General features: G+C 55.5%; 5 protein-coding genes across 5 annotated transcripts; 1 reads left to right on the forward strand and 4 right to left on the reverse strand.

The window, feature by feature from the left end:
* Positions 1-4,379: 4,379 nt before the first annotated feature.
* Positions 4,380-7,042, reverse strand: COL26b_000041 (uncharacterized protein; the record flags this gene model as incomplete). Its single annotated transcript, XM_053173016.1, has 5 exons — positions 4,380-4,538; positions 4,600-4,742; positions 4,810-6,237; positions 6,305-6,521; positions 6,593-7,042. The coding sequence occupies 5 exons, from the start codon at positions 7,040-7,042 to the stop codon at positions 4,380-4,382; spliced, it is 2,397 nt and encodes a 798-aa protein (XP_053042722.1).
* A 555-nt stretch (positions 7,043-7,597) lies between these two features.
* On the reverse strand, positions 7,598-8,519 carry COL26b_000042 (uncharacterized protein; the record flags this gene model as incomplete). Its single annotated transcript, XM_053173017.1, has 4 exons — positions 7,598-7,656; positions 7,714-7,918; positions 8,142-8,330; positions 8,484-8,519. 4 exons carry the CDS (start codon positions 8,517-8,519, stop codon positions 7,598-7,600), a joined length of 489 nt encoding a protein of 162 aa, XP_053042723.1.
* Positions 8,520-10,564: 2,045 nt separating this feature from the next.
* Positions 10,565-11,623, forward strand: COL26b_000043 (uncharacterized protein; the record flags this gene model as incomplete). Its single annotated transcript, XM_053173018.1, has 1 exon — positions 10,565-11,623. One exon carries the CDS (start codon positions 10,565-10,567, stop codon positions 11,621-11,623), a length of 1,059 nt encoding a protein of 352 aa, XP_053042724.1.
* A 1,494-nt stretch (positions 11,624-13,117) lies between these two features.
* COL26b_000044 (uncharacterized protein) lies at positions 13,118-17,639 on the reverse strand (the record flags this gene model as incomplete). Its single annotated transcript, XM_053173019.1, has 3 exons — positions 13,118-15,425; positions 15,476-17,163; positions 17,259-17,639. 3 exons carry the CDS (start codon positions 17,637-17,639, stop codon positions 13,118-13,120), a joined length of 4,377 nt encoding a protein of 1,458 aa, XP_053042725.1.
* A 4,998-nt stretch (positions 17,640-22,637) lies between these two features.
* COL26b_000045 (uncharacterized protein) lies at positions 22,638-24,627 on the reverse strand (the record flags this gene model as incomplete). Its single annotated transcript, XM_053173020.1, has 2 exons — positions 22,638-24,097; positions 24,153-24,627. The coding sequence occupies 2 exons, from the start codon at positions 24,625-24,627 to the stop codon at positions 22,638-22,640; spliced, it is 1,935 nt and encodes a 644-aa protein (XP_053042726.1).
* Positions 24,628-26,088: the final 1,461 nt, after the last annotated feature.

The following is a 26,088-nucleotide window of genomic DNA, read 5'->3' on the forward strand; positions in this document are numbered from 1 at the left end:
CCCATCGAGCAGAAACACCAGCCATCAACCCATCCATGAGGGGCCGCAACCCGGAAGCGTGCCCGTGTTGCAGCAACTTGCTGGCTGGGCCGGGCCTGGGCTGTTATTGCTGACTAGGCCAAGGATGACGGGGACGGGGACGGGAGGACATGGATATGAGCATGGCAGCATGAGGGATGGAGACTCGTCAGAGAGGTAGGTAGCACGGGGATGGAGTCAGACGGTACATGGCTAATGAGAGTGACTTTGAGAGTGGGAGTGAGCATGATTGATGTGATGAGGTGGAAGAATCGAGTAAGAGGAGGAGAAGGAGGATGATGTGGTGGTGGTGGAGGGGATACCAGAGACATGAGTGGTGCAATCAACGGATACCTCAACCGACACGCAGTCGGGGAGGGAGCACGTGTACCTGGAATAATACGGCGTGCAGTTCAAGAGAGTAGGCAGGTACTCTGTGATTAGAGGGCCTGCCTTACTCGGGCAGTCCAGTTTCCTGCACGCAACCGTAAGGTAAGGTACTGACGGCCGTACCGTCCGTACGGTGTACCTACCTTACATTTAGTACGGAAACCTCAGGGCTCCCGACCGTCGGGGATCGAGGACAGGCTCACTGAATCAGCCTCTTACCGGGACGTCCCCGGGCCCGCCATCCACTGTAGTTTTCTCTCGACTGTTCCCGCCAGCTCCAAGGTTGGGCTTATTATGTAAGAGCTTGACTCCTGTTGGCTGGGACAGTCTCTTACCCAGTTGCTCTTACCTACAGCTAAACGTTGTTTTGCTGCTTGGAGGACTTTTCACCGTGTGCTCTTGCCATTTGTCCCCATTCTTTGTGCATTGCTGCTGCTTCAGAAAAATTTTCCTTATCTTTGCTGATTTTTTTTGTCCCTCTCTCTTTGTTCCCCATGTCCCCTTCCCCTCGACGCAAGTAGACTGCAGTTTACCCCCCCCCCCCCCCGTACCTTACCCTTCCCTTCCAAGGCCGGCCTGCTTGTGCCTCACTCCGTGCTACTTTTGCAACCAATGCCAACCTTGCAAGACCACCAGACCCGTCGGCTACCTTGCCTCAAAAAAGGTACAGTATCCTGCGGACCTGGTGGGTGCCGCATGTGTTGTACCCGTCCGATCGAGATACCTGCTCGGGTACATGAGAAGCATCTGGCAGTGACCAGTCTGCCTCCACAGCACGCGCCGGACGACGTCTTACGCCATCTTGCACACGCCGCAACCGCAAATTGACTCAGTCCTCCGATTCTTCACCGACGAGATGACCGCCGGCTGGCCAGATACACGAATCCTGACGGCGGGTGCTCGAGCGGCGTTGCCATCACATCAGACCGAGACATCCGCCTGTCGCCCGTCGCCTGTGCCTCTCTGCGCAATTTCGCGGCAAGTCGTCACCCGGCCCAGGGCACTGACGATGATGCCGATAAGACACGACGGATGCACCTTGATAACCTCCCGTCCTCCTATCTCACCAGTGCACCTCCCGCAAAGGGCACAGGGCATGGCACGGGTCGTTTTATTTAAGCACTATCGCTCCGGTCAACCCCCGGCGCAAATCAGGGTCTCCACACCTTGCCAATTGGCTCGCCGCCGTCGACGTCGAACGGTGATCGGAGTCCATCCCGATGCCACAATCCTCCGAGGCGCGTGCAAACTTTTTCTGGCAACAAGAGTCTCCACACTCCGAAACGTGATGTACAGAAATCTGCGCGGCCCACGTTGAATGTTGGCCTTGACCTACCTACGGCGGAACACAACTCTGCCTCCCACCATACGTGCACGGCACCGCGGTACCTCTCCACGCAGCGGACGATGGCACCCTACGGAGCCGTCTCCGTATATGCATTGCGCGGTTTCACCATCTACGACCTCATTGTGCACAAATTCTGAGGTCACCGCTCAAGGGAATGCCTCCACGACGGGGCCCTTCTCGTCGCAAGGTACACTACATACATGCGGGTAGTATATGAAAGTCACGGGCGTGGGCCCATTCGTTCAGTCGCAGCACCGGTGGTGTTGTCCCCAGGTGTACACGGCCGGCCCCACTCCCGGCTCTCAGGCGAAAGACGTGGAAGCACCGAAATATCGCAATCCTGGCCTGCGATGGGAAAATTCAGCTCAAAGTCGGATATGTCCAACCCGCACTCTTTCACGATGCAGCGGATGCGAACCCCAGGCTCTAGCCTCATCTTCTGCAGGTCTCAGATTAGCCTCTGCCTCAACGACTAGTGTCGCCCTCGCACCGGCAGCAGCGTCTGTTTCTTCCAGGTATTACCCAGCACCAAACCGCGCGCCGCCGTCTATTTTGTGTCCCAGGCCCTTCATGCACGTCGGCTACAGAAGGATCAAATTCCTGGCCTACGGGCTACATGGAGGCGCACCAGACGCCAGGCCGATTCATCCCAGCTGCCTCACGTCAATCGTGCCATTGGATGCTCGAACGCCATCGTTGCCGGCCAAGATGCTGCTGAATGGTGCGCAGCATGCACTACATCGGAAATGGACGGAAACCAACAACACCTGCATCTAAAGCGAGACATGCGTTGACATCGACGGGAGACTCTGCCATCCACAGTCGACGACGTCTTGGATATCTGGAGACGTCAACGACTTGGTTTGCAGAGACATTGCATTGAAGTTGAGCAGCTTGCAAACCTAGAAGAGGGCCCAGACAAAGTCGCAACATTCAAACGCATCTCAGTGGGGCATCCACATCGCGGAGGATGAGGCAAGGCGAGACCTGCGGCGGTGCCGCCGCTGCTGAAAGTCCAGACGTGCAGCTGCTGCGACCGTTCTTCCACACACACACACATCCCATCACCAGCGATCCGGCCCGCCGCCTTGGGACGACAGACAATTACCCGCCCATTTCAGTCCCCTAAAGTGCTCCTAGGCAAATCCCGAGGGGCGAGACATGGCGAAATGAAGGCTGGCGGACAAAGATAAGCACATCTCAAACCCGGCTAATAGGAAACTGCCCAGCTCTGTAATTGGATTGACAAACAAAGACAGAAACAAGAAGCTCGGGCGACGACGCGCCAATGGCAGGTCAAACCATCGCGCAATGCCGACCTTGCTAGCACCGCATTCTTTCCATTACGTACAAATGGACCCAGCTAAACGTCCAAAACGCCGTGCATGCCGTCATCCACCAGGCCGACTGGCCTTCCGTCTGCTCATATGCCAACGTTTCCCCCTCACCGTCGAAGCGGGCATCTCCGCGGAGGTGTATGCCACACGCCCAAAACGAGGTCACCACGAGATATTGCGCCGCAAGCTTTGTGTAGCCAAGCTGCAGTTGTGTCGTTGAACAGAGGATGGAATGATCCATACGCAACACACCATTTGTGAACATGACTTTTCTTCCGTTCAGCAGCCAGCCTCATTCTGGGAATGGGAGGGCCACCAGCTCCAGCATGTTGCTGCTCCGGATGCTGGTCTAATGCAAACAGGGCCCGCTTCGCTGCCGTCAATTTGCGGATTTTGCGGGGAAGATGGCCCATGCCTTGTAGGGCACCGTCGTACGGATGCGCCAGCTTTTGCATGTCGGAACGACACTTCCCCTACACCAAGGCTATGGAGACGACGCCGACGAGATGCAGGTTGTGTGCAATGGAACAGAATCACCGGGAAACCACCATGGCCGCCCGACCGACCTCGTGCTCATCGTCTGCGGTTCCGTTAGGCTCGCCGCGCCCCCTTCGCCGCCGGCCGCATCGCAAGGGTGGGCCACCGGGCTTTTACGTCACAGTTTCGATCCTGTCTCGCTCGTTGGGAAAGACCCCTCGTCACGGAAGCAAGCGCAGGGTCCGATTCCCCGGAGGACGGCCGCCGCCCTCGCACGCCATCGGTCCAGCCAGCTTTTGGTCTTGGGGGGCTTTTTGGGGGGGGCAAAAGCCAAGAGAACCCAAACAGCAAGAAATCCGGGGTCACGGCGTCTATTGCTATCAAGAGCCCCTACCTGGGAGTCAACTTTCGAGTCACCTGAGCAGACTCATTTTGGTATCCCTGCCGCTGGTCTGGTGGTCAAGCTCTTTCCCCCACGGGCCCATCTTCGCTGTGGGCACCGATACCGCGTGTTGAGGGATTCAAAAGGTCCCAAGCGTGTGCTTCTCCACCCGGCCAAGCTGTTGTTCTCGTCAGGTCCGGAGGACAGAAGCAGCTCGCGGAGCCGCAGCCCCATGTACCTGTCCCGGCCAGGCTCCTGTTTGCTCGAGAAGGTGTGCGTACATGCAGACGAAACGCGCGTAGGCGGTAGGTTCAGCTCCATCAGCTGCCGAGCCCGCCCTGGCAGCGGCATATGGTGCGTGGCTGTGAAAATATGCAAACCCTTGTAGCTCATTGTAGAAAACGGCATAGGACGTTCCTCTGACCCCTCAACCTTGTTGTCCCATGTTCGGGTCCCAAGCCCCGGCAGCCGAGAAGTCAAAGTCGTTGGGGAGCGGTCCTCGGTCAAACCACGGCGTCGTCTGGGCCGCGTCGAAGTCGCCGATGGGATCGTTGTTGGTTTGGCCCATGATGTTATCAAAGTAGCGCTGTTCCAGGTTAGGAAGCTATCTCCTGGCGGACGCCTGCCTTTGCTGGATGAAGACTTACCCAGTCCATTTCGTTGCCAACCTCGATCCATCCACGGTCGAGCGCAGCAGAGTCGCTCGATCCCAAGCCCGGGCTGACAAAGCTCAGGGGCTGGAAGTGATTGGTCACCTGGTTCGTGACGCTTGAAGGAAACGATGCCGCGTCTATCACAAGAAGTTAGCCATTTTATAGAAGGCACTCTACGTGTGAAGAAGTCAAGAAAGTCCCTACCGCTGAGTGAAAGATTCGTGAGGAGCTGGGCTTCGCGACTGGACAGCGTCCCCGAGGTCCCGGTCCCCTCGCTCCGCTGCACCGAAGCCGGCTGCCGCACACCGTCCTCCTTCGGCGGCGAACTGGGCGGCGAGCCCAGCTTGCCCAACATGGTCTCCAACACGTCCGCCGTCTTCTTGATCTCGGGCACGTCCGCGGCGATGCTGACCCAGACGGAGTAAGACCGCTGCAGGAGATGCAGGAGGTGCTCCTTCGTAGGCCTGGGGCTCATCTTGTCCATCCACTCGGGCAGAAACTCGCCGCCCTCCTGCCAGAACTGCTCGTGCCCGACGGCGAGGTACAGGATGATGGCCGCCAGCAGGAAGTCGTGCACGGCCAGCGAGGAGACGAACCACCCGTTCTGGGCGAGCATGTTGCCCGGCCGGCAGGCGTGCCAGATGGTGTTCTGGAACTCGAGCAGCGTCATGGCGCCCTCGAGGCACTGCCAGCGCGAGTAGTCGTGCTCCCTCTTGGGCACCGGCTCGAGGAGAAAGCGGCGGTGCAGGACGCACCTGCTCTTGTTGTACAGCGACGCCAGCCCGAAGCGCTGGATGACCTGCATCGCGGGGGTGGTGACGCACTGCTCGAGCGGCTTGACCATCATGAACTGCGGCACGGCGCGCCAGGTGTCGTTGAGCAGGCCGTCGAGGCGCTTGACCTCGGCGTAGGGCGGCGGGGCGAGCAGGTGCGCCTGGCGCGCGACCTGGCCGAAGACGCGCATCAGGGAGGACTTGGTGATGGGGTACGTCATCTCGGTGTAGTCGGTCAGGGGCCGCGGCGGGGGCAGCTCGGGAGTGTGCTCGTCAAAGTCCTCGTCGACGAGGTTGCGGGGGAGGTCGACGTCGCTGTCGATGCCGTTGAGCATGCTGGGCAGGCCCATGTGGAAGGAGACGAGGAGGTCCATCTGGACGGCCATGTTCCACATGCGGCGGCGCATCTCGCCCTCGAAAGCGGAGATGTTTGTCAGCTTGGAGGGCTCGCGGTGCAGGCCCATCTTGAGGAGGAGGCGGAGGCAGACGGAGGAGAGGAGGTAGCAGTTCATCTGGGCGGCGCGGGAGATGATGAACTCGGCCTCGACGTAGAGGATGAAGGGCGGGATCGTGCCGATGGAGGGCTGGGTGTACTTGCCCCAGACGAGGCACCACGCGGCGGCGGCGCGGAAGAGCTTGAAGCGGTCCATGGGCGGGAGCGGGGAGTCGGAAGTGAGCTCGTGCGGGGCGAGGAAGGTCGAGTAGAAGACGCCGAGGGACATGATCATGAAAAGGAGGGCGAGCCAGTTGAGGGATATTGCGGAGGGGTTCTTCCAGAAGTTGGCGTACTGGCGAGAGTGGTTAGCATCATCATGGTTTTTTTGAGGTTTGATGACGAACTTGTTTGACGAATGTTGGCCTGTGAACGATGTCTGCTCTGTGTCAGTGATGTTATACAGGATGTACTTTTCTAGAGAGTTACTCACGTTGTGAAGGGCTTTGAGAGGAAAAGTATCTCATGACGAGACGGTCGACAATCTTCTTCTCGGGGATGAGCCTCATCATGTCTTCCCGGTTACGAGGCATGTTCCTCGAAAAAAGCAACACGTCCGGCGACTCGAGCTCATCGGTCTGATCAGGACTATCACCGCTCCAGTCTTCATTCACCTCGGGCTCCTCAAAGTAATTCTTCATGTCCTCGATCTAGGTCCTGGCTGTTAGTCTCTCACTCGCTTCCCCACGACCCCACCGATCAAGAGCAGCGGGCAACTTACATCGTCAAGAATCGCTGCAAAGTGCGTGGCCCCGACATACGTCGTCGAGCTCTCTCCTTGAACGAATTGGCCACCGGGCTGCGCGACGCCCTCCTCCCTGGCTGCCGTCGGCGTGGCACCCTGCGGGAGCGAGGCACCATCATCCATCATCGTCCGCACCATGCCCTCCAGCCGTTTGAGCCGGGCCGCCATGCCCTTGGTGGGCTTCTGCTTCTGGGGCTTGGGTGCGTAGACGCACCCCTCCGGACGGGACTTCTTGAGGCACTGCCCGCAGGGTTCGGAGCGGTCACATTTCAGCTTGGACGTGCGGCATGGGCCGCATGAGAGGAGCACGCGGGAACGTTTGGTGGGAACGCCGTTGCCGTTGCCGTTGTCGTTGCCGTTGGCGGTTTGGGGGTTTGAGCCGCCGTCGCTGTTGCTTTCCCCGTATGGACTCGTCTCGGGTTCCATCTTGTGTCTTGATCTTTTGGGATGGGTGGGGGGTTAAAGGGGGGATTTCACGGAGTCCAATTCCGTGACGAAGGTTCCGGGCCGGGTCTGTGTGGTTGAACGTTGGCCGGATCCGGAAAGTGTGTGGATGTTGACGGGCCGGAGGTCACGTAAAAGTGCAGTGGGCAGGATTGGACTGTTTGACTGTGTCTGGACAGGGCCCAGATATCTGCAGGATATGAGGAATCGGTATCAGTATCTTTTGTTTCTCTGGAAGGATCACATCCCTCCATGACTAGGCAACGGTTTTGGCGCCGCCATCCGTCGTCATTCACGGAGATATCCGGTTGTTAACGCCGAATGTCTAGAATTGCATCCGCCATAGTCGCGATGTACAATTTTAGGAGGCCAAACTCCATGACCATGTTATGCGTACTAGAGATGTGATGGAACCCAGGTCGAAAAACATCACGACCAGCCAGACTTTTTTATGATCCCATTAAACCAACACAAATGACCCAACACAGATTCGCTTTTGATGTATGCGTTTCCCCAGCCTTTCCCTTTAGCATCTTCTTACTCCGGAGCACCAGGCAGTCTCTCGATCAGGTACTTTCCGCGGGCGCACTTCATGACTGTTGGATCTGTTAGCGTGTGTGCGCCTAAGGAACTGGGGTCGCGGGGCCACTCACTCGGAACTCCAGGAATCTTGCGTATACGCTGCTGCAAGCCACGATCGTTGGTTGCGACAATGTAGATTTTATCTTTTTGAACACGGCTGATTAAGCAGTCATCACCATAGGTTCCCTTGTGATCGCACTTGGCTCTCTGCCACCTCTCGTCGCGGGCAATACGCAGAGGGATACGGAACTTGGGTCCCAGCTTCTCCAACTCCGCCTGCAACCTGTTAGCACCCCGTAGATGGGCCTGAAGGTTCAGAGAGTATCACGTACCATTACGCAGTCTGTGACAATCGGGTGACACGTCGCTGGGAAAGATCAGCCCCTTGTCCTCCTACCCGGATCTGATTCCTCCCAAACTCACCATATAAACAGTCCATCATCGTCTCTAAGAGTGGCAATTTCATCTGGACCGTCCTACTGAAGAATGACGTATCTACGAGTACGGAGTAGGGCGGGACTAGCGCCTCGTTATGCTGAAAGAACATATGAGACGGGACTTGTGGGATCTCGCGGACGATCTCGCCGTCGGCTCCTCGTCGCTCGCGCTTGGCCTTCTCGACGGCCTCCTCCGCCTTCTTCAGATTCTCCTTGCGTCTCGCATCGTTCTTTCCGATCACCCGCTTGACCTGGCGGGTTGGAAAAGACAGTCAGCATCGTGAAGTCCGGGGTGGGAAAGACGGCCAGCATCGTGAGGTTGAAGAGCCAAAAAGTTTCTTATCGATAAGATGGGATTCCCCGGTCCAGGAGCTGCATGAGAAGTAGGTGAGAAGGGGGCATACCTCAGCAAACTTCCTTGTCTTCTTCTGAACACCCATTGTGTACTGCGCTCGTTGGGCGGCGAATGCGACAGCTGTGTGTGTGTGGTGTTGATATGGAGATGTTGATTTTCACGAGGCTGAGCGAGGCTATCGGTGCAGCAAGTGCTCTATGGGTGTGGCGGGGCGGACCAGTTGGAGAAAAAAGTTTTCGGTGTACAATCTTATCTCTCGGTGTACGATAGGGGAAGCTAGGTGAGAGGTGAAGGAAGGTCTGTGCTCTCGGAGGACCCAAGGGTCACGCTGGCGCATTTTTTCAATATTGGCGGGGCCCGATCCCTGCCGGTGACAACCACCAAATCGAGGAGGCTGGTTACAGAGCACCAGCGCCAGTCGATCTCAGCTCTTCATCGTCCGAGTGCTTCATTCTGCTTCTTTCGCATCGACTTACAGTGGCCTCATAGGAATATTCCGTCTTTGGGCGTTCATAGAGAAAGAGAGAGAGGCCTTGACAGAGCTGAAGCCCCTCCAGCTCACGTCTTCAGCACCCGACCGAGGAGTGGACCGCAGTGGTGGGAATGAGGGGACAATGAGACTCTCAGGGACTGGTGGACGAATGACAGGGGCCTCCGGGGCGCCTTAGCGTTGCAATTGACTCCCCCGAAAAAGAAAGCGATCACTCATTTTCCGATGGGCGTCAGACTGTCGGGCGCGTGGTGCCTTGCAGCAAGATTGCAGTGCGTGTCCCGTGTGGTTTGCGGCTTACCTTACCTCATGCATAGCAGCAGCAGTTATGACCATTGATCTAAGAAATGGTTGACTGTCCAGGCACGGGACAGAGAGACATGGCGACGCGACGAAACGATAGGGGACTTTGTGTGGGGTGCCGGGCCATCATTCGCATTCCAGGCAGTGGTTTCGCCATCTCGTCACATCATTTGACGATCCAATGCCAATGGCCCGGTTTTCGCGAGGATCACCTCCAGTCACCAGTGTCATCACTCGCCGTTGGCCGTTGGGTGGGCTTCTGCCAGGAACAGTGTGCGCTTACCCCGGACGAGGGCTCGTGTTGGGCGATGGAGTCCCGGGTACGGATATTGGTGCGGAATGCAGCCACTGTAGCGCATGCTGAGGGCCGTTTATTAGTGGGATCCGTGCCTGATTGGCGATACGAGCGTCGTCCGGGACTTCCACGGGACGGTGCATCGATCAGCAGCGCACTGTCTCGCTTCCCCAGAAACCCAGGCCATGCAGCCAGTGGCCATGCCTCGCATAGGTCCCTGCACTGTGCATGCAGGTCTCTGTCCAAGAAATTGGCCCAAGACCACAAGAATAAACAGAGCAGCCCGCGGGACACGACAGCACGTCAGAGCCTTCATTGCAGCAAGATGCGCCACACCACTTCTGAGTCTGGAAAAGGACCGCCCAGTCCAGGCAGTCCGCGCCATTACACGAACCTGCTTGCCCGCTGCTGTGCCTGTGCCTTGACCTGTGGTTTGCCAGTGGCCTGTGTGTGCTGTGCGTGCTTGGTGCCGTTCCTCTAGTTCCTCTGGTTCGTTCCTCTGCATCGACAGGGAAAGACCCTTCCTCCTTTTTTCCCCAGGCTGCTTCCCTGTTGCCCGACCCGCTGCTACTTACCCTCTCCCTCCCCTTCACGCACCCTCATCCCTCCCTCTCGTCTCTCCTCACAGTCCAGCTTCCGAAAGCCGCCCACACAGCCAGCCTTTCAGCCGGCCAAAGCAATGGTCTAGCCCACGACAGACCTCTTTTCATTCTTTCCCATCCCATGCTGTTCTGCAATTCCCACGATACCTTCGTTCGACTTGTCTGCAATCCCCGGTACATAGTGCGCACCATCTAGTCGACCGAAATTCAACCAAGCCAAACCGCGCCATCCGACCCAATCACGACGACGACGACAGCGCCTTCTATTTTCAATAGCTGAGCAACAAACACAGCCACACACACCAACACTCCTGGATCGACCGACACCGCGCAAACGCAGCCCTCCGTAAACGTCCGTCGTTCATCATCTGCCTCGCTGTGTCCATCTCGCATCTTTCCTGCATTTCATCACAAACGCCAAACTTTAGGATCCGGCCATCATGGGTCCCTCGCGAGTCTCGCTGAAGCGCACGCTTCTCCTGTCCACATTCGCAGCCGTCTCGCTTTTCTCCGCAACAGGTCTGGCTCAGGATACCACTACGGGAGGAAACGCAGCGACAACGACGCAAGCCGCAGCAACAACAGCAACCACAGAAGCGAGCAAAACCTCAAACGCCGCCGCGGTCATCACCAACACCGGCACTGTTGAGACGACTGCTGAGAGCTTCTCTGCCCCCAGGATCACCGGCACTGCGACGTCGGCATCAGGAGATGACGCGACGGATTTCCCATCCCTCACCAACCAACCCCTCACCACGACTTACCCTCCTCCGACTGTCCCACCTACGAACAACGCCCCGTTCATGCACCGTTCGAGCGCTCCTCAGGGAACCGTCTTCATCGCCGTTGGTGCCATCCTAGGTGCTTTCGGTCTCGGTATCCTCATCTGGCGCGGCATTGTCGCCTGCCTTTTGCACCGCTCCGTCGCTCGTGCTGCCAACGCTCAACATATCGCGAACGACAAGGCCAGCTTCCCCGCTCCTCCCGCGCAGTTCTATAAGTACACGGATCAAGAGTCTACGCCGTCTTTGAATGCGAACGGGCGCGGCGTGCGTAGAACGCAGCGCGGCCCCATTCCCTCTGCCACGCCTAGCCAGTCCAACCTTTTCTTCTCGCCCACGGCAGCTGGCGGCGGAAACAACCGTGACAGCGTCCGCGTCCGTGATTCAACCTTCCTCCCCTCTGGCTTCTACGCTGCTGGCACATCTTCGCCCGGCCACGCTCACAGCCAGTCAATAAGCTTGACGAACTTGCGCCCTGACTCCCGCGGCGGATATGGAAACACTTCTCGCAACACGATGAGAGAATCTACGCCCCCTGAGTCTCCTTCTTTCGCCGCGAGACGAGACTTCAGCACCAGCTCCGTCAACTTGGCCGCAGCTCCCGGCAACGGCCAACGAGCACCCAGCGCATACCTCGAGGACCTGCTGGACGAGAACCCCAACGCTTTCCCGCCCAGCGCGCATCGGAACAACAACAACAGCGGTCGGTTGTTTTGAGCGTTTGATTTCTTACGTCGAGGCACCGAGGAGCAATTTTCATTGCGTCATATGAAAATGGCGATATTCACGGCTTGGGGTTATGGGAGGCACAAATACGGCGTCATGGATTACTCTTGGTTTAAGAACGGCCTACTTTTGTTCTAATTATCAATATCCTGGCCCTTCAGGGTTAGGTTTTCTACAGTCTGGTGGAAACAGTCAAAAAAGCAAGCCGGTTGCCCTAATCGGGCACTGCGGGCGGGTGGTGTTTTAATCGTTACCAGTTTGTCATTGCATACTCAACGGGTGCCGGAGCATTAGACTGGGAGTCGTGGCGGTCAGGTCTGCCAACGACACTTTTGTTTCTTCAATTCTCGCGCCTCGCTAGTACATATTCCCGTTCAATGAGAATCTTATTCAAAGTGTGATAGTTTTCCCATCCCGCCGGGTGTTGCTGTGTATTGTGGCCCACCGACCATCTCCTTGGCAGCATAACTGACACCACTTCCAATGGCTCAGAGGACTGGTCGTTGCTCAGACATCGCCAACGTGCATATATACTTCGTCCAAACCGCCGTCGTCCGTGACAACCAAGAAACAAACTCAAGAGCCGGGTAAAGCTTATTACGACCGTTTATGTCATCCCAACCTTTTTTTGAACTCATGCTCATCCCGACTTGATCCCGCGTTGAATCCAATTAATTAAACTTTTGGGAGTGCTCCGTCCCGGACCTCGCGAAAGCGCAATACCGAACGGACCGAGTTTCCCCCCCCCCCAAAAAAAGCTCAGCCGTCGTCCACTTATCGACTTCATGTTTCCTTAACAGTTGTTTCTCCTGTGACACGACATTCGTGACCTCGACTTAACGCGCGTGCTCACCTCACCGCCTATTCTTCAATGTTTCTCAGGGAAAGAGAAGAGTTTTGCTGGTGGCATGTTTGTCGGTTAAGTTGGCCGAGTGCAGACTTACACAGCATATGCCCGACAACGATTCTCGCCGTTCTTCTTTTCTCACCATCGCCGACACCCGCCGGATCTCTGTGACACGCCCGCTCCCTGTGCGACGTCGATTCGAGATACCGGGCGGGCGTATGACGGAAACACATGCGCGTTGCTGACGTTGTGGTTCGTGAGGCATGTTTCTGAGCAAGGGCATGTCGGTCTTTTATCTGTCTCTATCCGAGACAGCGTCTGCGGGCGAAGGTAGGTTAAAGGTACACAAGAACGATGCATCTTCGGATCTTAGCGAGACTTTTTTGGACGCATTGCGGCTTTGTTGAGTTTTTGTCTTTCTATTTTGTATAACATTACGGGCAGCAGGGCGATATGTCCCCGTCCGAGACGAGTGGCCTGGGGGCTCGTTGGGTATGAAACTATGCTGCTCACTAACAAGAGAAAGAGAGAAAGAAAAAACGCCATATGTTCCTATGATTACCTACTTGTTTTGTGTTCTTCGGCCCCCCCTTTTTTGTCTTGTTTGCAGAAGATCTTTCGCACGGCAAATGGTCTCTTCAAATCTGACTCGACTCGCCCGCCTGGTCCTTGGATCCCATCTCCTCGCTCGCGCCGCGGATGTCCTCAAGTCTGATGCCGCTGCGGTCGCACATGCCTCTAAAGATGCCGCCCTCGCGCTGCCACAGCGCCAGCGGGGTGTCGAGCTCGGCGATGCGGCCTGCGTCCATGACGCAGATGCGGTCGTAGCCAATGATCGTGCGCAGACGATGCGCGATACAGAGGAGCGTCCTGCCGCGGAAGGACGTGGCGATGGTGTTCTGGATCTTGTCGTCCGTCTCCATGTCGACCGACGACGTCGCTTCATCGCAGACGATGATGCGGCTGCCGCGGACGAGTGCGCGCGCGAGAGCCATGAGCTGGCGCTGGCCGAGGGAGAAGTTGAGGCCGTCCTCCTCGACGACGGAGTCGAGATGAATCCGGGACGGGTCCTTGGAGCGCGGATCGCCGAGGTTCGCACCCGCCGGGACGAGGTCTGCTTGACGAAGTGCGGACCAAAGCTCGAGGTCGGTGTGCTCGCTGAAGGGGTCGAGATTGGAGCGGACGGTGCCGCGGAACAGCGTCGGGTCCTGGGGAATGATGGCGAGGCGGGAACGGAGGTCGTGGAGGCCGATGGTGGAGATGTCGACGCCATCGATGGTGATGTGACCCCTTGAAAGCTCGACGAGGCGGAAGAGGGTCGACATGATGGAGGACTTGCCTGCGCCGGTACGGCCGACGATGCCGATGCGCTCGCCGCCCCGGACGTGGATCGACAGGCCCGACAGGACAAGGGGGAGGTTGGCGCGGTAGCGCATTTCGACATTATCGAACACGATCTCACCCTTCTCTGGCCATGACGGACGCACTTCGATGGTGTGAAGTGGCGCCTCCTCTTCAAGCTGGGTGCCATAGTATTGGATGCGCTCGACGGCGTTCATGCCGTTTTCAACTTCAGCGAGCTGGCGGACCGTGAACTGAATCATCTGCACAATACCCAGGATGTAGCTGAGCACGAGGCCTCCGATACTTGGCGGTACGCTGAAGCGGGATGTCACGACGAGGATGCCGACGGTGAAGACGAGGAGGTTGCCGATGAGATCGAGGCGGGTCGAAAGCCAACGTTGGTTGGAGAACGTGAGGTAGTACGCCGCGTTCATCTCGTCGATCGACTTGCGTAGGTCGGCGATGAAGTGGGATTTGAGGCCGTATGCTCGAATACTGGCTACACCACTCAGACCCTCGCCGAACTTGGCGAACACAGTTGACCGAAGAACCGACTCGAAGCGTTTGACCTCGCGCGCCGACGCACGATAGTAGGAAGCGGCGAGGATAAAGAAGACGAAGAGAGGTCCGAGAGCGATAGCGAAGTAGTGGAAGAAGGCAATGATGAGGGCAAAAACGGATATGATCATGGCCAGCGTGAAGAAGTACATTCTCATGGCATCCGTCAGGTTGTTGTCCATTACGTCCACATCCCTCGAAAACCGGTTCGTGATGCGGCCCAGCGGAGTGGTATCAAAGAACGACATTGGCGCGCGAAGAACCCTGGTGACTGCCTGACGAAGCATGACCCTACTGGAATTCGTGCCCAGGATGGACAGGAGCAGGGAGAAGATGAACATCAGCAAAGCCTGGACCGCACCAAGACCAGCATACACGCCGATATACTGTGCGTCCGAGAGCGGGTACTTCTTGCTGGTCCAGTACGACAGCCACAGACTCGTCATAAGGTTGGCACCCTGCGAGAGGAGCAACAAGAAGATCAGGAAGGGGGCGTTGAGAATGCTTCCGGAAGCGCGGATGTAGTCGGTGTACACTTTCCAGGGAACGCTCGACACTGCTCGCTCTTCTTGCTGCATGAGCGCAGCACCCTTCTTGTTCTTCTTCTTATCGACTGCGGGGGCCTCGGTCAAGTTGGTGGGCGGGGCATCGTCCTCCTTCTCCTCGACGGCGGTCGTCTCCAGTAATTGCTGGAACCCACGGTGATCCCTCATCAGATTGTCAAACGTATCGATAGCCTGGATCTTGCCGCCTTCCATCCAGATGACCCTGTCACATCGGTTCAGCACCCACAGCTGATGAGTCGCCAGGACCCTGCATTTGCCCTTCAGGAGACCAAGAATAGCATTGTCGAAAATGTGACGTCCAACATGCGCGTCGACGGCCGACAGAGGGTCGTCCATTAGCACGACATCTGAGTCAAAGTAGATGGCTCTGGCAATGTTTAGACGCTGCTTTTGACCACCAGAAATAGTAATGCCTCTTTCGCCAATTTCAGTCAGGTCGCCGTTGGGAAGCATGGCCATATCAGGTCGAAGGGCACACCTGAGGAATGTCAGTATGGATCCAGATCCTCGAGAATGATGTTTACTCACGCGTTGATGACCTCTTGGTACCAGGCCTTATCCATATCCTTGCCAAAGAGGATGTTATCCCGAACCGAAGCGTTCTGGATCCAAGCATATTGGGGACAGAAAGCTCTAGACGCACCAAGCACGACCTCGCCGGATGTCTTTCTCATGTCGCCTGCAAGTGCAGCTAGCAGCGAGGTCTTTCCGCTCCCGACGGAACCGATGACTGCTACCAGCTCATCTCTCTTGATCTCAAAATTGAGGTCCTGCAGCTTGAAGGGTTCGCGTTCTTCCTCCACCAGTGTGCTGGCGCCATCTCCAGTGCTATCCCCAGAGAAAGTGACCGGCTCTTCGGTCTTCTTTGCCGCTGCGGGCTGAGCAGGTGCCTTCTTTCCTCCCTTTCCGCCTACAGTCTTCTCCGATTCTTGCGTCGGCGTTCGCTCCCAGGTAAAGCCGCCATTGTGCATCTCCAACGCGTTTTCCCCCTCTGGCTTGTAAACCACTTCCTCCTCTTGTTCTTCAGCCAGCAGAAACTCTTGGATACGCTTCAGGGATGACCAGGCATCGACGACCTGGCCGAGAACGAGAGGAAGCAGGTTCAGTGGGATACGAAGGCCATTGAACAATGCAAGGGACGAAAAGACCTCGGCCGGGTTAAGTGCGTTATTGGTCTTTGCATACGTGATGAAGGAGAGCATGGAGGCGAAGATAGGCAGCGACAAACTGACAGCATTGATGGCGTTCCGGATGGCGAGCAAGATCTGGATGGCGTGGATTTCTCTGCTTCGAATCTCCTTGAGGCGTTCGAGAAACGCGCTCTCCCAGCCAAAGTATTTCACAAAACGGACTGACTGCAGAATCTCCTGTGTCAAGCTGACTCGCTGATCGGTGGTCTTGTTAATGGCCTTTCGCCGTTTGAACAAGCTTCTGATGGATCTGGTCAGCAGCGGAATGCCAGCGACGAGGAGTGCAAATCCAGCAAGTGCGCTGTAGCTCAAGTTGATGCACAGGACAACCAATGTGATGACGCAGGAGATAGGGGCAGTCCAGGTAAGATGGAACAGAGCGCAGGCTTGGTCGATGCGGTACGTGTCGACGCTCATGAGGTTGACAATTCGTCCGTTACCCCAGCCGGTGCCGTCGCCCGAGATGGCAGGCCCTTTGGCGTCTCCCTTCTTTCCCTTCGTCTCCTTTTTCTTTCCCTTGTCGTCAGTCTGTGATTTGGCACCCTCTTTCAGGCCGCCGGCCTTGGCACGACCAGACAGCGACATGGACTTTTCAAAAATGGCGCTGATGAGAACGGCTCTGGATTGTCCACCGATCATCATACCACGGTAGATGAAATGATTCGTTCCCAGACTCTGCAGAATCTGCATCACGGTAACACCAAGGACCAAACCGATACCTTTGCCTATGGCGGGGGGTGGCTGTCCTTGGTTTGCAGCATCCCAAGCGTCGTTGGCGAATTGGATCAGATACCGCAGCGTAAACGGTGACATGACCTGGAAGATGGTGGACATCAGCTGGAGAAAGCCTCCGAGCCAAAACTCGAAGAAGTAAGTCTCATGCAAGGCCCATAGCAGAGGGTACTTGTCTCCTTTGTCGACGCGTTTTTGGAAGGCAGCCTTCAGCTTGTCAGTCATGACATCTGCGGCTCTGTCCGGGTTGACGGTCCAGATGTCATTGGGTTCAAGCTGTCGCTTGTATCCTGTCTGTTGAGATGTCAGAACTTTTCTTTTTTCGGTTCAATTGCAGCGTTGTACGTTTCAACGTCTCAAGCTGATAGTGAGCTGTCATGTTCACTCACACTCATCAACGGTGCCATCCACTGAAAGGTCAGTTGGCTGAAGAAGCCGGCCTTGTATTCTCTGGATACGATTCTCTCCTCTGGAACTGGGGGGACACCGCCCCATCTCAGTGGATTCGGCGTCTTGTACCATGGCTTCCTCTCAGGTTGTCGGTTTGCGGTCGTGGTAGCAACACTCGTGTCAGTGGCATGGCTTTTTGTCGCTTTCAGCTCTGGCCTTGCAGTCTTCTCATCGACGTCGGAACTTTCATTCTTCTCGTCAGTGCCATCAATGTCGATGACATAGGCAGCATCCTCGGGCTCCTTGGGAGTGATGGGCTCAACAGCAGCGGCTTGTGGGTCGGGTGCCGTTATGTTGGTTTTCTCCTCCTTGTCTGCCATCCTCTGGCAACCGGTCTGGGGAAGTTTTGGCTGGGTCTGTGTGCTTCGCCCTTGGCAAGCAGTGTACAACGGCGGCAGCTGGTATATTTATGTGGGTAAAGCCTGCCCGTTGTTGGACGCGACTGCGAGAGACAGCAGATGCAGCGCAGCAGGCTAAGGTTTTAGTGTGCGGCCGGGGATAGAAATCATATGTCCGTCACTCGGGAAGAAAGGATTTGGTACGGAATCATCAAAGATGTGTCCCTGGTTCCACTTGGTAAAAACGAGGGCAAACTGTCGAAACCCGGTCTAGGTGGTGTCGAACAGAGACGTGGAATTGTGGACAATGGAAGGATGGATGAATGGAGAGGTGACAACGCGGGGAAAGATAACGAGAGGAAGCGAGGAAGAGTCAGAGATATGGACGACTAAGTCAGCTAAGGGTGAAAAGGAACTGTACGTGTAATGATGAAGACCGTCTGCAGATGAAAGTGGGTGTGGGCAAGAATGAACCGCAAGTAGAGTGCATGACAGGCAGATAGCTGCGTAGTCTGGACTCTGGACAATGTACTTTTTATTGTTCGCCTTATTCTCCGCAGGGGATTTGAGCAGCGGGTTGTGGAGGAAAGGCAGGCACAGTGACTTCTAGTCGGCGAAGGCCGACCCAGCAACCCGACTTGCAGAGAGCATCGAGTAGTGAAGGCGGGAGGGCGAACTGGGCCACCGTCCACCGTTCAGCAGCGGCCATTCTCGATGCATGGGGTGCTGGGATTGCATTGGCCTGGAGTCCTGGCCTGGTTCCGGGAGGTGGAAGCGGGAAAACGATGGGGACACAGACGAAACGGGATAGGATGGGACAGCACGAGACAGGGGTGCCACGAAATGGCTAGCACGAGGCAAGAAGGTGCCACGACGGCAGCTTGTCTTTCTCTCTGCCTCCTGCAGTTGCAAAGGCATTACCAACCATCGGTGAAAGCGGCCGCTTTTTAGCCGACCCGAAGGTAAGAAAGTGGCAGCCCATCGTGCCGAACTAACACCAGCCGTTCGGTAAGAAAAAGCAGCCAAATCTTTTGCTACTCTATTTGTTAAGCATAACCAGCCAGCGAGCCCTCTCGTCAACCGCAGATTGAGGACTTCTTCCGCCCCATCGACTTGCCGGACTACCTCCTCGCAACTCGGGCCCACCGGACAATTCGTCGTTTACCTTGTCCAAAACAAGTATTCCACTACGACGGTTGCAAATTCTGATGGGCGCCACCACGTCTTCTGGGTCTGCAACAGAAACATCAATACAACGGCCTCGGGACTCCCCCAATTAAGCTGACAAAGCCGGTGGCAATCCAGCTACACCTCAGACCTGCTCCTGTTTCGATGACTTGCCAATTGGACATCTTCGGCGCGATTGGCTTGTCGGCTTTCTTCCCAATTGTCGCTATCATGCCAAGCTGGGTTGTCGGTTCTGACATCCATCGCCGCAGGAACAGAGATATTTGAACAGTCAGCGCACCCAGCATCAGACGAACGCTTAACCTCAATTATGTCTACTCATGAACCTGTGTTGCGACGAGTACAGTGGCGACCTCGTGTCCCAGGAAAATCAAGAAGCACGACTCGAGATCAAACAGGAGCCCCATAAGATGGACACCACTTTTTTTTTTTTGGAAATCTACAGAGCGCAGTTGTTCCACTTATGATAATCGCCGGCGAGTACGCCTCAACGTGAGGTGGAAGTCGATCGTAGGCCAGCAGAGACGAACACTTCCATAGAGCCTGGTGTCCTCTGCGGTCCAAGCTGCCCTCAGGGACTGCTGCCGGGGCCGGCAAAGACCTTGCCGGCCGCCAGGATGCAGCGCCCATCCCTGGAACCAACCACCCTCGTGGAAAGATCGTTGGCGCACACTCGTCCACTGCAGCGGACGGATCCATGATTCATCAAACACCCTCGGAGGGACCAAAGAAAAAAAAAAATTGCAGAAGACATCCATCAGTTGCCAGGCACGAAAGGCTACCAGGGGCTGTCGCTCACGGACTCGTTCTGCGTTGGGTCCAATCATCAACAATTGCACGCGCGTCTTTTCCGTCTGCACATTCATCCGAAGGCGCATTCACCGTCTGAAGCAAGGTTCTTCCTGTGCTCGCAGGCGCTGTGAATAAACTACTCTTGGCAACTAACAGACATGACCCTCGTCCTGGTGAAAGTCATCTTTCATCAACGAGAGCAGAAAAAACCCAACAAGACGGCTCCACACCACCATGCAGTGCCCCAGTTCTCCCCGTCATCTTGGCACAGAAAGTCACTTGGTCGGTCTGCTGCCGAAACGGCGCCGGCACACGAGGGCACAGCGGACTTAGTCGGCCAGGACTTAAGCCCCAGAACGGTCCATGCCAGAACCCCAACTTCACCACAGGAATACGCGTAAAGACCAAAGGTACCTTACACCGGTTTTGGCGAAACCCGGTTGCTTGAGTTGCGATGTGTTTTGTCCAGCAGAACTTGCAATGTGTGTCGAGATATGTCAGGCATTACCGTTTCTTGGGACTTGAGCACAACATCGATGTGAGTCTGGTGGAAAGTGAACACACCAACAGCGAAGACGGCAGAATTTCCATCAGCGCAAACAAGCGGCTGCTCCTTTGGGCCCGATTGACCGAACCGAAGACCACCGGCTCCACCCCCTTCGGGCCCGGCCCCGCCAGCCAAGTCGCTCTTCTCCCGACAAACGAACCAAGGCCAGTGCACACGAGCAGGTTCCTTCTGACTCAACCTAGCCACCCAGCAGAAGACCTGCGGAACTTATCGAGATCTGCAGTCGGGTGCGGTGTTGCTGCAGCAGGGTCATGGCATTCTTACAAATGGGCACGCGGGCAGCTCGGGTTGAGGCCAGACACCTGGCGGCCCGGTCCTGCAGTAGCGTTGTAGTCGACTCGTCCTTCTCAACATGTATCGCTGTTCATAGAGACTTTGCCCGAGCTGCTTACAGATCAGGCAGGGCGCTGCGTCTTTGTATCTGCCGCGCGGTCTCGAGGACGCCGAGGGGACTGCACGTCTGACTCTGCAAGTTACCCGCGCGCGAGAGAGCATCTGGGCGGCGGAGTACACAATATACATCCGCAGACATGCGTGGCGTTACGTTTCTGTAGCCTAAGAGCAACTAAAAGTCTAACATGTCCACGTAGCTGACAGACCGGCTCGGTGTTCTCTTGCCATCTAGCGGACTTTGGAACACTGAAGCTGAACATTCTCGTACCTTGAGGTCTTCTAGTTCTGGCCTAGTCGAAAAGTGGCACGATTGCAACATCGATCGCAACATCGATGACAACATCGGGACTTTGGTAACAACTGCGCCACCTATGAAGCTGAGAAATGTCAGTCCCTCCACGTGAGTAGTGCCGTCACATTAAACATCCATTTACTGCTGCGACTGATTGTGATATTCATTATTTAGCATACCCTCGTGCAATTGATGGAATCAGCGAGGCTCCCATGGCTGATGAACGTCATGCCAAGCATAGTTCACAACACGCTAAAGCAAAAGCCTCGAGAAAAGCCCCCGCGAGTGATGAAAGGGATTTCATTTCTACTATTTACTGTGAACCAGAAGAAGAAATTTCGCAGACGATGATGGAATATCAAGCCCAGCCCTCAGTCGTCCGCGAAGTTGCTCATCCAACACAAGCTTCCTTGCCACCCTGTGAATGAGATTTTGCATCTGAAAGAAACCGGTCGCCTTACTTTTGAGCCTCATCACGTCTCATTTCCATCAGTTACATGTTGTCTGTTCTCTCTCATCATGTCTTTCGTTCTCTCGCCAATCTTAACATGCATACCTAACCACATCCTGTGACATGTGGACAAAAAAATCCTTCCGTGCGTCTATTCTAGGTAAGAAAGATTATATGGAATGTAATTCTAGAAGCAAAGCTAAGACAGATAGAAGAATAATGGGAGATGCCGACCCGTTGTTCACGTTCAAATGAAACTGCGAGTGTAAATAGAGCTCTGAACTTGTGTCTAAAGACTCTCGACGAAACGACCAGCTGCGCAGGGAGCAGTAAGAATACAACCAAGACGTAGCAAGAAGAATGGAGAATGGCAAGAACCGAGTTTTCACCACAAGGCCTCTTCAGACTTCATCTCACACAGTTCCAGGAGTAAACAAGCCAAGCTGTCGTCATGAAGCATCGGCAGCCGGCCTCTTATCCTTGCTTTCGAATCTCCGTCTACCCGACCAGCAACATACTGATAATGCTATGAAATTCAAAGGTACCTCGGTGAGTGCTATTGGCTGCCAATGGTTCGAATTGGTCCAAAAACATGACAGAGTTTGACTAATGTGTAGTAGAATTAGGCGTCTCGAGCGTCAGAAGCGTGTCTATCAAGCACGCACTACGATCAGTACGTTCTGGGTTGGTTGGATGCCACGAAGAAACCGTTAATCCGACCTTTGTATGTGCAGCGTGGCCGTCCACATGTTGGCACCATTAGCTGAATCAGTCAAAGGAAGAAAGCGACCATGCTCCCTTCTGGGAATGATGGTTTGGCAAAGTTTCTATATTATGGCCACTTCTGTTCTCTCATTGCTCTCGATTGGCAACTAACGCATTCCGTCTTCCCATCAAACAGTACGGCAAGGCTGGAAGAAAAGTCTCGATTAGGATTTGATATAAACTTTCATCGAATTCGCGTGCAAGTTTGGGCACGATGACAAAGTACTACAGAAAAAGAAGAAAAGAACCAACTAATACGTTAAAAAAGAAAGTAGAAGCAGACGCTCCTAGAGATACTCTCAAGCGTCAGTGATCCTTCACCCTTCGCCCGCATATCCTCCCACGCCCGGCTTTTTGTAGTGTTACTAATATACAACTCCGACGCCCGCGAGTCTAAAACTTCAAGGAAAGGGAAATCAAAGAGGGGACGTCCCCTGCTCTGTCTATCAATCGCCGACTTTTACGGCTTATAGGGAGGATGAACGACGATGTGATGCGTCTCGCTTGAACAATTTCCGTCCGCCCGTCTTTTTACTCCTCAACACGCAGCGTCTCGTCCTCGAAGCCGTCGTCGCGAAGAAGCGTCTCATTGCCTTCGTCGTCGTCTTCGTCGCCGCCGTCATCATCGTAGTCCATCGTCATGTCTCCCATGGTTACGCCACCCAGAGTCATGTCTCCATCCGCGTCACCATTCATCCTGGATGGAGTGCCCATCCTAGAGGCGTCCATGTCCCCACCCCTCTCATCGCCATCTTCAACACCATTCTGCTTTCTCTTCTTTCGAGCAGGGACGACGCCAAGCGGGGGTCCTTCGTGCGCCGCCCACCTGCGTAGGCGTCTCGTAGCGCGTCGGATAGCAGCAGCATAGGAGGCTGCCTCCTCGCCAAAGTCATCGGTATCTCCCACGCTGCCAAATTTGAGCCGAAGTAGGCCAAGGGATTTGTCACCACCGACAAACGGCTGGGAGCCATCCTCACCGTCGCTGTTCTCAAAGGGGTCTGAAAGATGCAGGTTACGCTGGTACTGGCGGTAGATGGCACCATCTTGACGTCGGGCCTTTCTGGCCTTATGGTGTTGCTTGCGGATGCCACGGTCGAGGATGTATTCGACCCTCTGATTCCTGTTCCTCTCAACTGCAATCTGGTGCGCCGTGGGCGGTCGAGGCTTTCGGGTGGGAATCCCCTCTGCTTGATGGTGGCCGGGGCCAGCTGGCGAGGAGCCTTCGAAGATCTGGTACTTGAGAGAGGCTCCGCCACGTCTAATGGTGCTTCCAAGCCCGCGGGCCAGAGCCCTTGGCGGCGGTGTCGATCTCGTACTATCCAGATCGGATTCGTGTCTCGATGGGCGGATCTTCGGTAAGATTGCTGGCCCCTCCTCGGCCATGATACGAGATGTTCTCGAACCTCGCTTGGTCTGACTGTCGGCCAGGTATGCCTGGTCCGCCTCAAGAATCTTAGCACGCATCTTCTGCTTCTCCTCTCCAAACTGGATCTCGGCGGGCGTGTCAACGTTCTCCAGCGCCTCTTCCTCGGGGGTCATGATCTCCAGCTCGGGGATGCCTTGATTAGCGACATCTACGTTGTAGTCGACACCCGAACCAAACGGGTTCTCTTCGCAACCCTCTTCCGTGAAATCGGATTCGAGATAGAACCACATAACCCAGAGGAAAGCCCTCGCACGGGATTTGCTGGTGTAGTTGGTCTTCATAACGAGATCGTGGAACTCCCGCCCAGGAGGGAAGTGCAGCTCGGCAATCTTGGCAGCCGACTGACATATCAAGAAGAGCAGGTTGACCGGGTTCGTCCTCGGAGCTTCCAAAGATTTTATCTTGTTGAGAGAGGAGGGCTCCTCCCGATCCTCAGCGCCGCCCTTCAGGATGGACTTCAATCTCGGGGCGTCTTGAAGCTGTTTATAGGCGTGCGCATCTTGGTTGGCCTGCAGGGAAGGGATGGCGTGGTAGGTTCGTAATTGGGCTCGCATCTCGGGAAAAACTAGGGGTTCGTCAGCACGAGAATCAAGTGAGGCAAACGAGGAAGATAGTCTTACAATTGAGCGTCGTGTTCATCCTTCCGATATTGACCAGCAGACAGACCATTGCCATTCCCTTGGCAGCACTCCGGTCGCTAAGCAGCTTGTCGCGCAAGACCTTGCTCGTCTTGCTGCTACGCGACATGGTGTCGATGTAGAGATCGGCAAAGTTCTGGCGGCCCTTGTCGGGGTCGTAGGAGTTGGTGAAGACCTCATTCTCGTCATCAAAGATGGCTCTGAGGAAGTCATACTGGATGTCTTTGCGCCAGAGGGGCTCGCCATCCTCCTTCTTCAGATGTCTAATCTTTCCGGTGACGACCTGAGATGAATCTTTTGACTGGCCGCCCTTCTTACCACGGCCTGAAGTCTTCTCGGTCGGCTCCGGAGTCGCATCCATCATTTGCGTATCGTCGTCCTCAGTCATTGCCTGCGAGACGAAGGATTTGCCCTCGCCAGCGCGAGGGGGAGATGTCGGGGCTTCCGCGTCCGACATGGCGCCTGCCGCAGTGGAACTGGGTGAAGCGGGCGCCATCGGATGGAAAGGTGCGACGAGGCTGATCGATCGGTAGGGCACAGGTGATTCAGAACAGAGCCGGAAAGGTCGTGATCACTGGGGCAGCGCCGTCGGTCGGGAACACGAATGCGGAAGTCGTCGTGGCCGCGGGCGCAATTATCGAGACGCGCAGCTTTCGAGGTGGCTGGGTGAATTGATGGAGAGATGTTGCTTGGAACAAAAAAAGGCCAATCGCGAGGTTGAGGGATGGGTGAATGTGTTTGATGTGACGGAACGGAGAAGGAGAGAAAGTGTGAGCCGCGATTGGACTTTCCGCCGCCCAGACCAGCTGATCTTGAGCCGTAAGATTCCCACCAACTTGCGAGGTACCCGGGAAGACCACACTTACAGCATGCACGAGCTCACGATTTGGGGGAGCGCGTCAGGCTATCCCCCGGCCACTAAAATTCCTGGTCCAACACCTACCTTAGTCTGCGCGAACTACGTACCTCACCGGGCAGGCCTCGCCCGCGGGCTGCAGCTGCAGCCTGCCTGGTATCCTCCTGTCTTAGCCGGGCCTCTCCACGGATTCAACTCCACCCGGTTTTCGTCACTCCAGGTGAGTACTGCGGAACGACTGGTGAGGTATTTTATTAGACTGCGATGATGCGAATAGAGTTTTCCCCCACGTCTCTCTCAGAAAGATGAGGCCAACTGGCAGGCTATCTGTAGATACCTTGAAGCTTACATTAGATTCCGAATAAATAATTCTTTCTATCTAGATCAATTTGATGATAGAAGAAAAAAACCACCCGATTAAGTCATCAAGGTTCAAAAGACTGGGCAGTGGGCGTTAATAACGAGTTTCTTTTTCCCTCTCGGAATTCCATTGAGTCTCGATAAACTTGCCCTCCAAGAACTGACGTTCTCTGTTTGAGTCCAATGTTTCGCTAATAATTGAGCCAGGGAGAAGACCACGATTCAAAATTCAATTCAAGTAGTTCCACCTGCTGTAATGATGTCTCCAGGCGACAAAATCCTCATATGCCGTGTGTTTGAGATTCCCTCCACCTCCGCAAGTCGTTTTTGGGTCACGAAACGTTTTTCTTCTACATGAATGCTAGAACATGCACAAGACAACATGTTTATCAGAATCTGTTTTTATTGGGACTCTCCGTCCAGACTGGCTGTCTACCTGGGGAGGCCTTGCACGGCCGCTTTGCCCCGAACCCAAGACCGAAGTCTCTGATGCCTCCAGCCCTCGGCAATCCATTTCCCATTGCCTGAGCTGAAGACCACGTCCATGTGTGGCCATTAACCGATTAAGAGCAAGAACTTTTGTATCCCCTCCCTGTGAATCCCTATTTTGTACCGGGGAGGGCCTCTGGTTCCCGCTCTCAAAACGTCTTGTAATTATCCGTTCTGTCGACCGTCCATCCGATCCTTCCATTACCAGTCCAG

This window comes from Colletotrichum chrysophilum (assembly GCF_026319265.1).
Source record: "Colletotrichum chrysophilum strain AFK26 chromosome Unknown scaffold_1, whole genome shotgun sequence".
NCBI classification, from domain to species: domain Eukaryota; kingdom Fungi; phylum Ascomycota; class Sordariomycetes; order Glomerellales; family Glomerellaceae; genus Colletotrichum; species Colletotrichum chrysophilum.